This window comes from Balaenoptera musculus, chromosome 13, assembly GCF_009873245.2.
Source record: "Balaenoptera musculus isolate JJ_BM4_2016_0621 chromosome 13, mBalMus1.pri.v3, whole genome shotgun sequence".
Lineage (NCBI taxonomy): Eukaryota > Metazoa > Chordata > Mammalia > Artiodactyla > Balaenopteridae > Balaenoptera > Balaenoptera musculus.
The window spans coordinates 58,167,441-58,181,086 of NC_045797.1; the positions used below are offsets into that span (position 1 = coordinate 58,167,441).

The following is a 13,646-nucleotide window of genomic DNA, read 5'->3' on the forward strand; positions in this document are numbered from 1 at the left end:
TGTGGTATCTTCCCTCCCACAGGGGATACCGTGTTACAGGGACAGGCCAACAGTCACTTCTAGTTACTCGTGCTCTGGTCACAACATGCTGACCTCAGAGAGATCAATAAAATCTGGACAAAAGCTGTCTTAATAGCACCTGGGTCTCAAGCTGTTGTTAATACACACTTGAAGTTAAAATCTCCTGGATTCAGGGAGACATCCAAATAGTCAGTGTGGGAAGCAAACCTAAGCTGTCTTCCCTCTCCCGGCCCCATGACTTTTTCAATTCGTGTGAATATATATATATTTTAATCGGAAGGTTAAACACTTACACTCTAAATATTGGGAGAACCTTGGGAATATGGGGCTTTTTGTGCATTTAACGTGTGCGTATAAGAAGCAGCATGCAAGAGTGCAAACTAGAATATTGGCTTTGGAACCAGCTGTGTGATTTAGAACAATACACTGGACCACTCTGAGCCTCCATTTCCTCATCTGTAACACAGAGGTAATAAAACCTCACAGAATTGTCATGAGGATCAAACGAGATAACATACATCGAGTGTCCTAACACTGCCACGCCCATAGTTGATGCTTAGTAAAGGACAGTGTCTATCCACCCCTTCCCCTCCCATCCCCCTTCATAAGCAGGACCAGTGAAGCATGAGTCCTGACCTGAAGGACAGCAGTAATTTTGTCCTCATCTTCAGCATTGGCGAAAAATTTAGTGGCCAAGTGTCAGTCACTACCTTTTGCCAACAACAGTCAATCACCTCACCCTTTATTCTTTCTTTCACTTACTCATCTGTCCAACAAACATTTATTCAGCAAGTGCCTTTTAGACGGAGGACCTACTTTCTGAATCTAGAATATGGTTCCACAAAAACTGAAAACTAACAAAGTGCAACTAAACAACAACTCTGAAATGGGGAGGGGGGAGGGAGGGAAGGATGGAGGGACAGAGAGGGAGAGAGAGAGAGAGAGAGAGAGAGAGAGAGGGAGAAAGCTATCTCCCACCTGCCACAGATGACCTATAAATACTGATGCCTTTAGCAATTTCCCAAGTACTCAGAAAAGAGCAGCTTACTGGAGAAAGGCTGCCCACTTTAGAGTGTGTTGGCAGTGTCCCAGGGCAAATGATCCTTAAAAACAATGCACTCTTGGCCCCTTCCAGGTGCCTTGATAGAATCCTTCAAATTGAGCTACACTTTCAAAAGTTTGTTTCCTTCATGAAGGTAAGTCCTGGATCGAGCTGAATTGACTAATTGCTACTGTACCTGGAGATGAGGAAAGCAACGTCTGGTAGAGCTCATTTATGAAAATATAGACAAGGGCAATAGCTTTGCTCAGACTGTGGAAAAATTTAAACATATTTGCTGCCGTGAACAATGTTCTTGTATCCTCTTCACCAGATGAGCTGCTGGATTTATGCTGGGAGGTGTCACAGATACACATCAAGATAAATGGAAACTAGGAGCCCCTTTAAAGCCAGCCTTCAGGATCTAAAGGGAAAGCCTATTCTATTGCTGGATCACTGATAGAATTGTACTCCTGGGCTTTGACAGATGATTGAAATCAATTTCCAAAAACAATACAAACTATTTTTTAAACGATATTTTCAACTTTTTCTAAGTAATGATCAAGGCTAAGCAATGATTAAGCAAAAGCTGACAAGTTTGAACTTTACTCCCTTTTACTATCGATACTTCAGTCTGCCCTCTCATGGTTAGGTGGCCTGGTGGGTGCCAGAGACAAGAAGCAAAGGAGCAATAATATCTCCAGATTGGATGAATTATCAAGGATTCACTCCAACAAGAGCTGAGGATGGCACTCACCACCTTCCAGTGCAAGAACCTTACAGCAGAAGAAGCCAAATCTCAAAGCCATTTGCAGCAGCAGCAGGAAGATGACAGTCAGGACAGGACCGTTGTTTCTAGCAGCTTTTACACTATTTCCCATGTGTTCCGGCTCCTGCAACAGCTCCAGGCATCTCTAAATCAGGACATAAATCTGCAGCCAGATAAGCACACTTTTGAGACCCCCAGAATTGCTTTAGTGTAGTTATAGGAAAAGGATAATCATGCTCATATTTATTATACAGGCTGTGATGCTGTATTGAAAGTGCCTTCTTATGCATCCTTATTAGTTACATAAGGCAGATATCCTGTCCCTTTTACAAATAAGGCACTCACTAAGGCCCATAGCTAAAGAGTGATGATGATAATTTACCGAGGACTTGCTATGTGCCAGGTTCTATGCCGAGAGCTTTACCCACACTTCCCCCATGAGATAGGTTCTATTTTACAGAGGAGGAAACGGAGGCTCAGATAGGTTAAATAATCTGCCTGAAATCCCACAGCTAACAAGTGACAGAGCTGGCACTGCATTTGCATCTGCTTCCAGAACCAGTTCTTAGATATCTTAACAGACTTTGTCAGATGAGAGTCACTATGACTACATCTGATCATGCCTAATTAGTCCTCTTAAGTGAACAAGGACAGAGCAGGCAGGCACGGATTGACACGTGGCATTGCTTTTCTCGTAATATTAATTTGTGTATTTCCATCCCCTTTGCTCTCACACTGCCCTCTACCCACAAGGAAGCACAAACAAAGACTGGAGGAAACCACTGTCCAAAGCGCTGCAGGCAAAGACTTCTTTCCCTGCTTGCCGAGCAGGTTTTCAGGTGCCTAAACCCTTAACCGAGGCAGAGGAAAAACAAAAGGGGCACAGGAGTGGCTGGGAAGACACAGGAAGGTGTGGGAATCACGCGACGGGAAGGAGGGCCATTGGGGCAGAGATTCCACCCCAGAGCCCCGGACCCACATAGGTCCCAAATTGGGGGAGCGGTGTTGGGATTCAATACCTAAAGCGAGGATTGGAGGGGTAAACCTCCTCCTTGGCCAAGTGGAACCCACCTCCGAAGGGAATCTCTGTTGGAGGGAAGGCGGAGAGGGCCCACCCCACAGATGCACACTCCAGACTGAAGTCCCCATCCTTTCTCCTACCAGAACTACCCACCTACCCACATAGTTCAAGCAGCCAAGATAACCGTCGAGTGCTTGAGCCTGAAACACAAATGTACCTCTGGTCCAGTTCCAGTGACAGCGTGAAGGAGAGCTTTAATTCTCTTTCTGTTTTCCACCTGTGCTTATCACATCTAGTCGTCACAAGTCCTTGTCTGAGGATGAGGACAGGACGAGATAACTTGCATATAGTCCAGAGCTGTACCTTATTTACTTCAGTGCTCATTGCACCCTATAACGCACATGCGGCTGCGCGTGCCCACACACACACACACACACACACACACACATTTCAGCCCACATCTCATCCAAACATGCCCACGAAATGTTTCCGACCCTAATTTTACATCAAGCAGCGTGAATGGCATAGACAACTGGGCAGGAAAAAAAAAAAGTGCCAATAGGCAGTTTTGCTAAGCATCACTTCAATCAGCTATTTGAGGATCCGGTGCTAAGAACCCAGGAAGCAGGCAGAGTCGGTCAGAATCACAAAAATTGCAGGTTAACCCCCAGCCCCCATTCATCCGGTTGGGTCAGCAGCCAGGCAACGAGCCTCTCCTCTGGTCCCCAGGCGGTCCCCCGGCCCGTGCTCAGGGAGGCCTCTCCTCCAGCTGCCAGCTCAGCCTGGAGCGATAGCCCATTAGCATTCCTATCACTCCCCTCAACCCAAGGGGAAAAACTTCCAGCTGCCTCGTACTTAAGCATCACCCTCTCAGCACCATAAGCCTGAGCCTGTGCATAATTGACAAGGAATATGTTGATAAGGAGTGGGACTGTTCCAAGTTTCTGAAGGATAACTAGGTAATTAAAAGAAAAACCTAATTTAAGAAAATACGGAAGAAATGTTTTAAAACTCTCTGGCTGCATCCTTTATGGATTATTCTCTCTTACGGAGACTTCTGTTTTGCCTTTGTCTGGTTTTCAAAGCCTGAGGCTAGATCACCGGGGTTCCAGGGCATCCACAGCCCCCAGCCTCCTCTGGGGGTAACTTTAAAAGCCCCGGACTGGAAGCAGAAAGGCCACCTCCGTTGCCCTGCAGAGCTCAGAAGCACCTGAGTCCGCTCAGGTCTGAGCACCCGGTGACTTCTTCCTCGGGATTTAGCACTGTGCCCTCCGAGGACCCTGGTACCCTGGCCGACAGCTGCCCCCACTTCTATCGGGCAAATGCAAAAGGACTCAGAGAACACCACGAATTCCCAGGAGCACCAACGTGCAGAGGTAAAATCAGCCCCTGCAGGGCTCCCTGCTTCTGGCCGCACCGCTTCTCTGCCTGGCTGGTTTAAGGCCATACAACGAGCCAGCCAGCTGCCCAAATGCATCCTGAGACACGCAAACGGACACCTGGGGCTCCACCACCGCACGCCAGGAGGTCCGTCACCTCCCAGTAGACAGCCTGGCCCAGCATGTTCTTCATTCCACACAGCCCCCTCTCCTCGAGGTTGATTAACATTAAATTATGGCCCTACCCCCTGCTACCTTCGTGAAAATCTCTGAGTCTGAGTTAAAATGAGGCTGATAATGTTGATTTCATAGGCTATTCCAAGAACTATAGGCGATCACCTCTAATCCATGTCTCTGGCACTGCCCCACTTGGTGACTTGGGACGGACCTGGTCCCATCTAGCTTGATTTGTTGATAGCTTTTCTAACGTCAGCTCCTGGACCTTGTGATTTTCCCCCAAGCCAATCCTACCTATAAATGAAAACGAACACAAGTCTCCCCCTCAGAGAGCTTAAAGTCTAGTGAAGGACAGTGGCATTATTGAAATGATAGCACAGACAGATGCCAAATCACAACTCTGACATAAGGGAGAAGCACACAGCGCTCGGAGAGCACAGAAGAGGGTGGCTGAGTGCTGAGGGGAAGGGGGAGGCCGTCCAAGAAGGCTGAGGCCCCAAGGACCAGCAGGATTATGCTCGTGGAACCGAAGGAAGCGCACGTATGAGGGCTCTGAAGAGGAAGGCCTGCGAGACTGGGCTGAGGAGGTATCGGGGAAGATGGCGCTGGAGAAGAGGATGGGGGCTAGATCGCGGAGAGCCTGAACGTGGATCGAGTCTTGGCCTCCACTGTGAGACTCGGTGGAAGCCACCCCAGATTGCAAATGACAGGAATCAATGATCAGAATTGATTTTTTAAAACAAACCAGACAGAAAACACTTCCCTCTTTGCCCTAGCATGGAGAATGCACTGGAGGGGGCCCAGAGTCGGTTGAGAGATGGAGATCCCAGCAGGTCACTACAGAACTGTCCAGAGAAACAGGTTCCCGACGAGGGAAAGGCAGAGAAGGCCTCCTGCAGGGAACCTTGAAACGGAGCCAGAGACAGCCAGGTCACAGGGGTGGTGGCATGAGAGGCAGGAGTGTGCATCCCAGATGGAAGAAGAGCAAAAGGGAAGGTGCAGAGGTAAGGAGTGCTCGGTGCTGTGTGAGATAGAGCGTGACGAGAAGCAAAGAGCTAAGAGGAGAGGTTGGCAGAGACCAGGCAGGAAAAGCTCCTTCCCCCACACAGCGAGGCCTCATCCAGCACGTCATCAGGAGCTGCAGAAGGATTTAAGCAGGGAAGTGATAGGATCAAGTTTTATTTCCGGGAGATGATTCCGTCAGGTAGACAAAAAAGGATACGAGGAGAGAGTCGAGTAGGAGAGATTAGTTAGCTAGAAGGCTACATATTAAAATACTTTGCAGATATTAAAAATGATTAAAATTGGAAAATTCTTGTGGCTCAATGCTGGCTACAAAGCAGTATATATCATATTATAGAAACATGTCTTTGTACATATATTTGCATAAAGACTGGATGAAAAGAAATCAAACTTTGAACAGGATTATATAACTAAGTTGGAGGGCTACAGTTGATTTTTGTTTTCTTCTTTGCAGTTTTCTGCAGTTTCTATAATGAGCGTGTGTTTATGAAAGTTCATAATTAGAAAGAAAGATGTAAACTACATGGAGGCAGCATGAATGGTCCTATCAAACTGATAGCAACAATTTACATTTCAAGAGTGTGTGATATTTAGTGACCCTACATCTTAAGCCACAAGATAAACATCATTCTCTCTGTGTTCACAGAGAGAAAAATGAAAAACAGGGAAGCAAAATGATTCATTTAACATGACACAAAGGGCTAGAGGCAGAAGCAGATAGGAACTAGGTAGATGCATGTACTCTTGACCTGGTTCAATTCTTTTTTTGCTGAGAAATTATTTTAACAGAACAGGTCATGCACAATCCAATAATTAAGATAGCCAAAATAATTAGAATCAGCCCAACAGACTGCATGATTATCAGCCCAAATCAATAAAGAAGAAGTCAAAGCCACGGATAAATAAGGCCTCAGGCTACGCTGCTACAAGGACTGTAATTCCAGAATCCTGAGAGCGATTATGACAGTATTTTTCTAGAAGTCAGGAGGGGCCAGCCTTAGAAGGGAAGAAAGCAGATGTTGCTTCCACACTGTACCCATCCTCATCCTTCCCGATGGTGTTAAAAGAGAGGAAAATCCTAGCATAAGTGGGACACAACGGTGGCTCACTTAACTCCCATGCCAAAATGGGTGGCACAGTCCTGTTTTTCTAATTACCGATCATCTTCTGGCTTTTCCCCAGACCCCCAGGAGTTACATAAACACAATCCTGGATGAAGCCACAGCTACATATATTGGACCCTCCTGGCTTCCTCCTGCCCAGGAGGAGCTCCTATCCCCCTCTTGGGCAGGGGAGCTGTAGTCCAAGGATAGCACCAGGCCTGACTGCTTTTCTCCCATGAGTGCCCAGAAAACACAGCAAAGAGAGCCCCATGGGAGACTGGCCCATGTGACATTCATTCATTCATTCATTCGTTTATTTATTTATAAACTTCAGAAAAGCTCAGAGAAACCCAGTGGTATTTTTTTAATATGGCTCCTACAGCCTAAAATAACATTCTTGGCTTTGCTGGGTGGGAGAGGGGAGATCATGGGGAGGGAGGATGGAGGAGGTAGGAGGCTGCCCCAAATTGCCAAGCTTGCAGATTAAAGAAGTGCAAATTAGTCAGTGTCCAAGTTTATGCTGAAAAGGATGACACTGTATTTTGCAAGCTAATAAAGCGGCATGTACATGTAAATACACAGAAATGAATAACCCATTTACATTTTCTTAAGCTACCCTGCAAGTGGTCCCGAGGATCAAAAGAATAACAATTAACCAGAAGTTCAGCATCCATGGGTCCTAATTCAACATTGCCACTGCCAGTCCCCCTGTATCTGCTTCATCTAAAGAAGGCAGTAATGGGCTGTCATGGTGGAGAACGGCTGCAAGCCAAGGCTGCGAACAGGATGACCTTGTGGGATGCCCTACAAATGAGACTTGGCCCTGCCTGTCAATCACTTGGACACTGTCACAGATCCGCACACCTGCCCACTTGTTGACACTCTTCTACTTCTGAGCCCTCTTGTAGTCCCTTGGGCTGTGTCATTCCCGCCCAGCTCTCATTCTTATTTTCTCCTCTAGGAAGGATGGTCACAAACATTACATCATTCCATAAATAGGAAGAGCCAGACACCTCGATACTGTACTTATCCAAGGGCCGCTTACTGCAACACAGAACACCCCAAAGGCCTCAGGCAGTGACCTGAGGAAGTCCCCAAATCTTCACTCTCAGGGGTGGCTCCTGAAACCTCACCTGGTGACTATTTGCCCTAACTTCAGACCTAATTCCAGCTTGCTTCATCTCTGACCCCCTGTTCCTAGCCCACTAGAAGCAGCAAAGTGGAATACAAAAAGGGGCAGCTCGAGACAGACAACGGAAACAGAAAGAAGTGATATTTAGAAAAGCAGCAAGCACACACACACACACACACACACACACACACAAATCAGAACCTCACAATCATTTTTGTGTAAAGGACGGTGTGCTGCGTCATTTGCTTCTGAGGCACACAGTTCTCCACACCTCTATATTCCCCAAGGGGACCTGGCTATTACATCATAGTTCATAGCAACAACCTTGAGTCACTCAGCAAAAGTTAAATTTAGTGCTCTCTGTTTCAGAAAGCAGAGATGTGCATAATGCATTGAATAATATATCCATCCAGTCACATAAAACCAAGTTTTTGAGGCACAGAAAGGTAGGTTTTGGCTCTCTGGAAAACTCACTCTTTCCTTCCTGATGCTCTAAATAAATCATAAAAGGTAATAATCTGGAAAACTCTTTGAAATCATGAAGTTCAACTTTAAAAATGAGAAGCTAAGATCTAGAAAGGTTTAAATGACTTGCCAAGGTCCCACGGGTGGCAGAAAAGCCAGGACCAGGACCACAGCTCCCAGTTCCCAGGGTTGCTCATCCCCCCCCACCAGTCCCCTCCACGGGGCCACCTTCCCCTCCGTATACAAGCAGTAATTAACAGCAGTCCCAGTGTTATTCTCCTCAGTCACGTATGCTTAGTCAGAGAACGTGTCTCCTTTTTCTCTTTGTAAAAACCGCTTTGGGTTATGAGGAAGGAATCTGCTGTGTAAATTTAAAGTGCTTTTTCTCATGAATTCCATGAATATCACACTCCTCGTCATATGGCTTCTACAGAGTGATTTCAGTTCCCTAGTTCATAATCTCCCACAGACTTTGTAAGACTCTTCCTAGTGTTACTGTTTGTAAAAGGAAACAAACAAAATTCCAAAAGAATGAAGAGACTTTCTAAGAATCAAGAGACCAAAGTTAAGACGGTTATGTGATGACTCTCATTCTCCATGGGGTTGCCTCTCCCCTATCTCCCCCATCACCATTCAGTGCAGTGTTGTTAACCTGTTTTGAACAGGTTCTGTTTTTCTTCCTCTTAGATAAACTTCGAAGTCTTCCAAATGACCAAAATGCTTATGATGGGGCAAAGGTGAGGTAGTACGCTTGCTACCTTGGACCATATCCACTCTTGTCTTCTGGAACTCACGCTCTCTCTCAACAAGAATCAGCCTGACCGTGATGGGGATGATACAGATGACTGTCTCGTCTACCTCATCTCTGCTCTGTGTGGAAGGATTTAAGTAAAACCTGGTCCAATCAAGCATCAGAAGTGGAGCAGATCTGCCATTATAATCATTGCCATGGACGCATAAAGAGGTTTACCTGGCCATATCCTTTCATCTACATAAAGGAAAAAATTGGGGGTCAAAGAAAGTCATCTCATGTTCAAATTTTTTGAATAAGGCTCTCAGTGAAATTAACTATTATGCCAATTACAATGTGTGGCAAGCCACCTAAAATATCATCTGAGGGGAAAGAAGAAACAAGCGAATAATCAAGATTCATAGTATGAATTAAAGTGGTCAAATATAACTCCAGGTATTTAACACAGCAGATTATTAAATTCAGAAAGCATATCTCTAAAACTTTTGAACAAAATGAATCGTAATAGATAATTGTGGATTTCTATTTAACTTCACGTGGCTTATGAGTGTTAAACTCTCATGAAGCAAAAAAGGAATAAACCTAGGATTTTTTTACCTGTAGTAACAAAAAGAAAGTATATGATTTTTTTTCTTCCATCAAAATCTCTCGAACTTCTTCAAAAAAATTAAAAATGAGCAAGTAAGGCAAAATTTAAATTATACGATGCAATTTTCTAAAGGGTACTCCTTTTTTGCTATTATGAACTCTAACTTCAGTTTCTAAAACCAGATATAACTTATTATTACCAATTCCCTGTGAAATTATCTAACAAGGAAAAAGTTATACAGTTCAGTCCTTCCAACCAAATGGCAAACATTGTTCCTACAGAAGAGAATTCCTGGAACGATACAGAAAGTCCTGTTTTCTCCTTTGAAACCCTCAGGAAATGAAAAAGAAAATTAGCAATAAGAAAGCATGTCACATTCAAAAGAGCAAAGGAAAGGCATGTGGGTGAACAACTGAAAAGAGAGAAAGGCTCTCAGATTTGGATTGTCCTAACACTTACCTGCTTCTAGGGAGAACCGACCTTTTTCTATCCTTACACTTTGTGGAGTTAATTAAGCTGCTGTTTGCTGGGCACCCTATAATTACAGCCAGTTAATGCTGCAAGAGACCCAGCAGGTTACACTGATCCAACCTCTGTATGTACAAATGAGAAAATGAAGATCTGCAGAGGTGAGGTGACTTGCTCAAGGTCACATAGCTAGTTAATAGCAAAGGGAAGAAGATGCCCCAAATCTCTGCCTGCTGTCACCTCAATAATCTTCAAAATAAACTTGCTGAAGGGGAGATCATTTCAGCACACCAGAAAAGCCGCCAGTCTCTTGGAGAGCTATCTCAGCTTGAAGAGTCCGAAGAGCACACTTGAACCCCAGATGCTCCTCCAGGCTTTCTTTCAGCATACAGGAGCCTCCCTCTTAAGACGCCTGACACAGCAACAGAATAGCTCAGTAAGGAGCCTGACGAAGGGCAGTCACCAAGAGTTTTTCAGAGATTCATTCTAGCTACTGTGCTTTCTGGTGAAAGGAAGTATGTAACTGGACTTGCAACAGTTTTACTGAAAAACAGAATATTTACTAAGTCAAAACTGTACAAGAAAATACTTAGAATAAACTTAGGAAAACACTACCCATCTATTGAGTTCCTAGTATCTAAAAATCACCCAGCTAGGTCCTGTGAGAGAACAAAGGAACAGTTCCTTGAAGGTAGGGACTTCCAATGGGGTAGAAGCAGAAAGACAAGAAAATCGCAATAATAATGTAATCCTTTTGTTAAGGATTAAGAACATTTTATGAGGCAAATCCTCCATAAAAACACTCTGTTAGTTTTATGCTGATTTCTGGAATACTTTCAATATAAAAGCCACCATAAATGCTTCTTTTTTTACATATACTACTACTACTGCTTTTTTTTAATGCCAATTACTTCATCTTCTTTGAGTTAATTATTAGCGTCCTAGTCCCTGAAAGATTAGAATAAGTCTCTCTTCTCCTTGTCCTTGAATTGAACGAGAAACTCTGGAGTGGGTGAAAAAGAATGGACCAGATATGACGGTGATTTGAATCAATCCAGTGGAATTTTTTCAACAGCTATTCTATGGGAAGATCGCCATGTGCCAGATACTGAGCTGGGTGGCATCCATCCCCAACCTTAAGGTAGGGGGTAAAGTGGACAAGGAAATAAACCACAATGCAATGTAGGAAGTACTATAATAGTACAAAGCACACTGGGGTCCCAACTAATAAAGCAATTAATTCTGCAGGTAATGAGAGGCTAAGGGGAGAGTCAAGGAAGTCTAGAGAGGAAATAACAGTGGCACTAGGAAGCTTTCAAGGAAGAGCGACCAGATGGACAAGAGAAGGTGACATTTCAGGCAGAGGAAACAAGTTCCACAATGACACAGAGTGAAGGGAACATGTATTGAGGGAAAAGCAAATGGTCTGGTGGAGCCTGACCCTAGATTAATTGGAGAAGTGTCTGGCTACACAACCAGAAAGGGAATTGGAGCCACATAGCAAAGGCTTTTTTATGATCTTCGAAGAAGTTTAGACTTGTAGATGTGGACAGTGCAAAACCATCAGAGATTTTGGTTTTGGTTTTGTTTTGGTCACATTTTTTAAAGTGTGTAATTCCTTGTCCTTTAGTATGTTGTACAACCATCACCACTATCTATCTCCAGAACATAGGTATCAACTTAAAAGAAAACCCTATACCCATGAAGCGGTCACTCCACATTCCTCCTTCCTTGTTTTCTGTCTCTATGGATTGGCTTATTCTGGATATTTCACATAAATGGAACCATACAATACTTTGCCTTTTGTGTCTGGCTTGTTTCACTGAGCATAGTGTTTTCACGGTTCATCCGTGTTGTGGCATGTATCAGTATATCGTTCCTTTTTATAGCTGAGTAATGTTCCATTATATAGACTTAGCACATTTTGTTTATCCATTCATCAACTCATGGACATTTGGGTTGCATCCACCTTTTGGCTATTATGAACAGTGCTGCTATGAACATTCATGTATAAGTTTTTGTTTGAGTCCCTATTTTCCATTCTAGGATATATTCCATTCTAGGGTATATTCCTAGGAGTGGAACTGCTGGATCATTGAGTCAGTCTATTTTTAACTTATTGGGGAATCCATCAGACCGTGATTTTTAATCAAAGGAAAGACATGATAAGATTTTATTTTAGAAAGATAAACCTGATAGATATTTAAAGAAACAAGATCCCAGAGAGCTGGTTCCCCAAAGATCCACCAAATAGTTGTTCATTTGCTCCTTCCTGCTTTCCTCTCTTTCCTGCCTCCTCACTTGTTTTTTTTCTTTTTGAACCTACAAATTGGCATGCAAGCTGGTGGTCCAAATATATGTCCTCCCACATACCTTGTGGCTCTACACCATCTTTTGAGGCTTCTATGCTAACACCCTGCTAGCTCAGCCCATCTGCAATAGTTCAGATTGTTTTCTTGCTTTGTAATTCCTGCTCTAAAGAGGTATCAAGCTTTAATAAATAGGCCTCTCAGTTTCAAATGAGAGGTCCAAGAAGAGCATAGCAATTCCACCAGGAAAGATGAAGTGCCCTGGAGTGGTTTGACTTGAACATTCCTGCCAAGACGCCTGAGCTGCATCAGAACACACGCTCCCTCCATCCCACTCCTCCAAACACAGGATCATATGTTGCTAAATAACCACCTCCGCAGGTGGCCTTCCAGGTGTGTAACAACACTGACCTCGTCAATACAACGTGTATTAAATTGATAACAACTGCACTATCAGATCTTGGAGTACATCAAAATCCCCTAAAATGCACAGTTTTGAACATTTTACATCCCATTTTTTAAAGTGCAATTATGAATAAGCCTCCTTAAAAACAACCATGCAGTCCCTGGGGTACCAGAGGTTAAAGAGTCCCTAACAGCTCTTCGGCAAACAAAGCACAGGGCTTTCAGGGTGCTTTGACATGCCCATGAAGAAGAGCAAAATATGCCGCCCCCAAATATGCCACTTTGACATAAGAATTATTTTGAGCTGAAGCAATCGAGAAGCAGCAGATACAAGAAAAGCTTTCTGCCCTTCTCCTAAAAGCAGGACATAAATTTATAAAGGTGCCCCCTCCTTCTTCTCTGTACCAGGAAGGATAGAAGTGAATTACCAGAGATAAGTCTAGACCTTTATCAGCCAGAGATGGTACCAGAGGAATCTACATAAAGATCCTTGCTAATTCTAGCCCTGATCTACCATTAGTTTCTCCTTATATTTGCCTTCCCACAATTTGTCAGCCCTAGAAACTCAAAGTCCTTTTCCTTTGTCTTATCACTTCCCTAAAAATGTATTGTTCTTAAAAATAAATAAATAAATAATAAATTTTAAAAAATGTATTGTTCTTTCATTAAGATGCCATATAAACCCAAGTTCTAACCACCACTTTGAGTTACCCATCTCTGAGGGCTCCATATGCATGACGCACGTTAATAACTTCTGTTTTTCTCTTGTTAATCTGTCTTTTATCAGTCAATTTATAGGACCCAACCTGAGAATTTAGGAATATAGTGGAAAAAGAGGTTTTTCCCTCCCCTATTCCCATGAGGGCAGGATGTGGGGAGAGAGAATACGGTAAATCTGGAAGCGCTAGCAAGAAATCGGGGTTCTCCTCTCAGTCCTGTTCTCCCTATGGAATGATCACAGGTAGGACGGTACTGACATTTGGACTTTCCGGCTG

The 13,646-nt window shown here is 43.9% G+C and overlaps 1 protein-coding gene across 4 annotated transcripts in view; it reads right to left on the minus strand.

Annotated features, from left to right (window-relative positions):
• Positions 1-13,646, minus strand: part of TMEM178A (transmembrane protein 178A) — a 112,487-nt gene that overhangs the window by 24,680 nt on the left and 74,161 nt on the right. Inside the window, exon 1 of one of the 4 annotated variants that reach the window (XM_036872297.1) lies at positions 1,818-1,956. The exons of the other annotated variants lie outside the window; for them this stretch is intronic. Within the exon in view, the coding sequence (XP_036728192.1) occupies positions 1,818-1,941 (124 nt within the window). The 5' untranslated portion in view covers positions 1,942-1,956. Of the gene's footprint in view, positions 1-1,817; positions 1,957-13,646 lie in introns of those variants that run through there. 4 annotated transcript variants of the gene reach the window in all.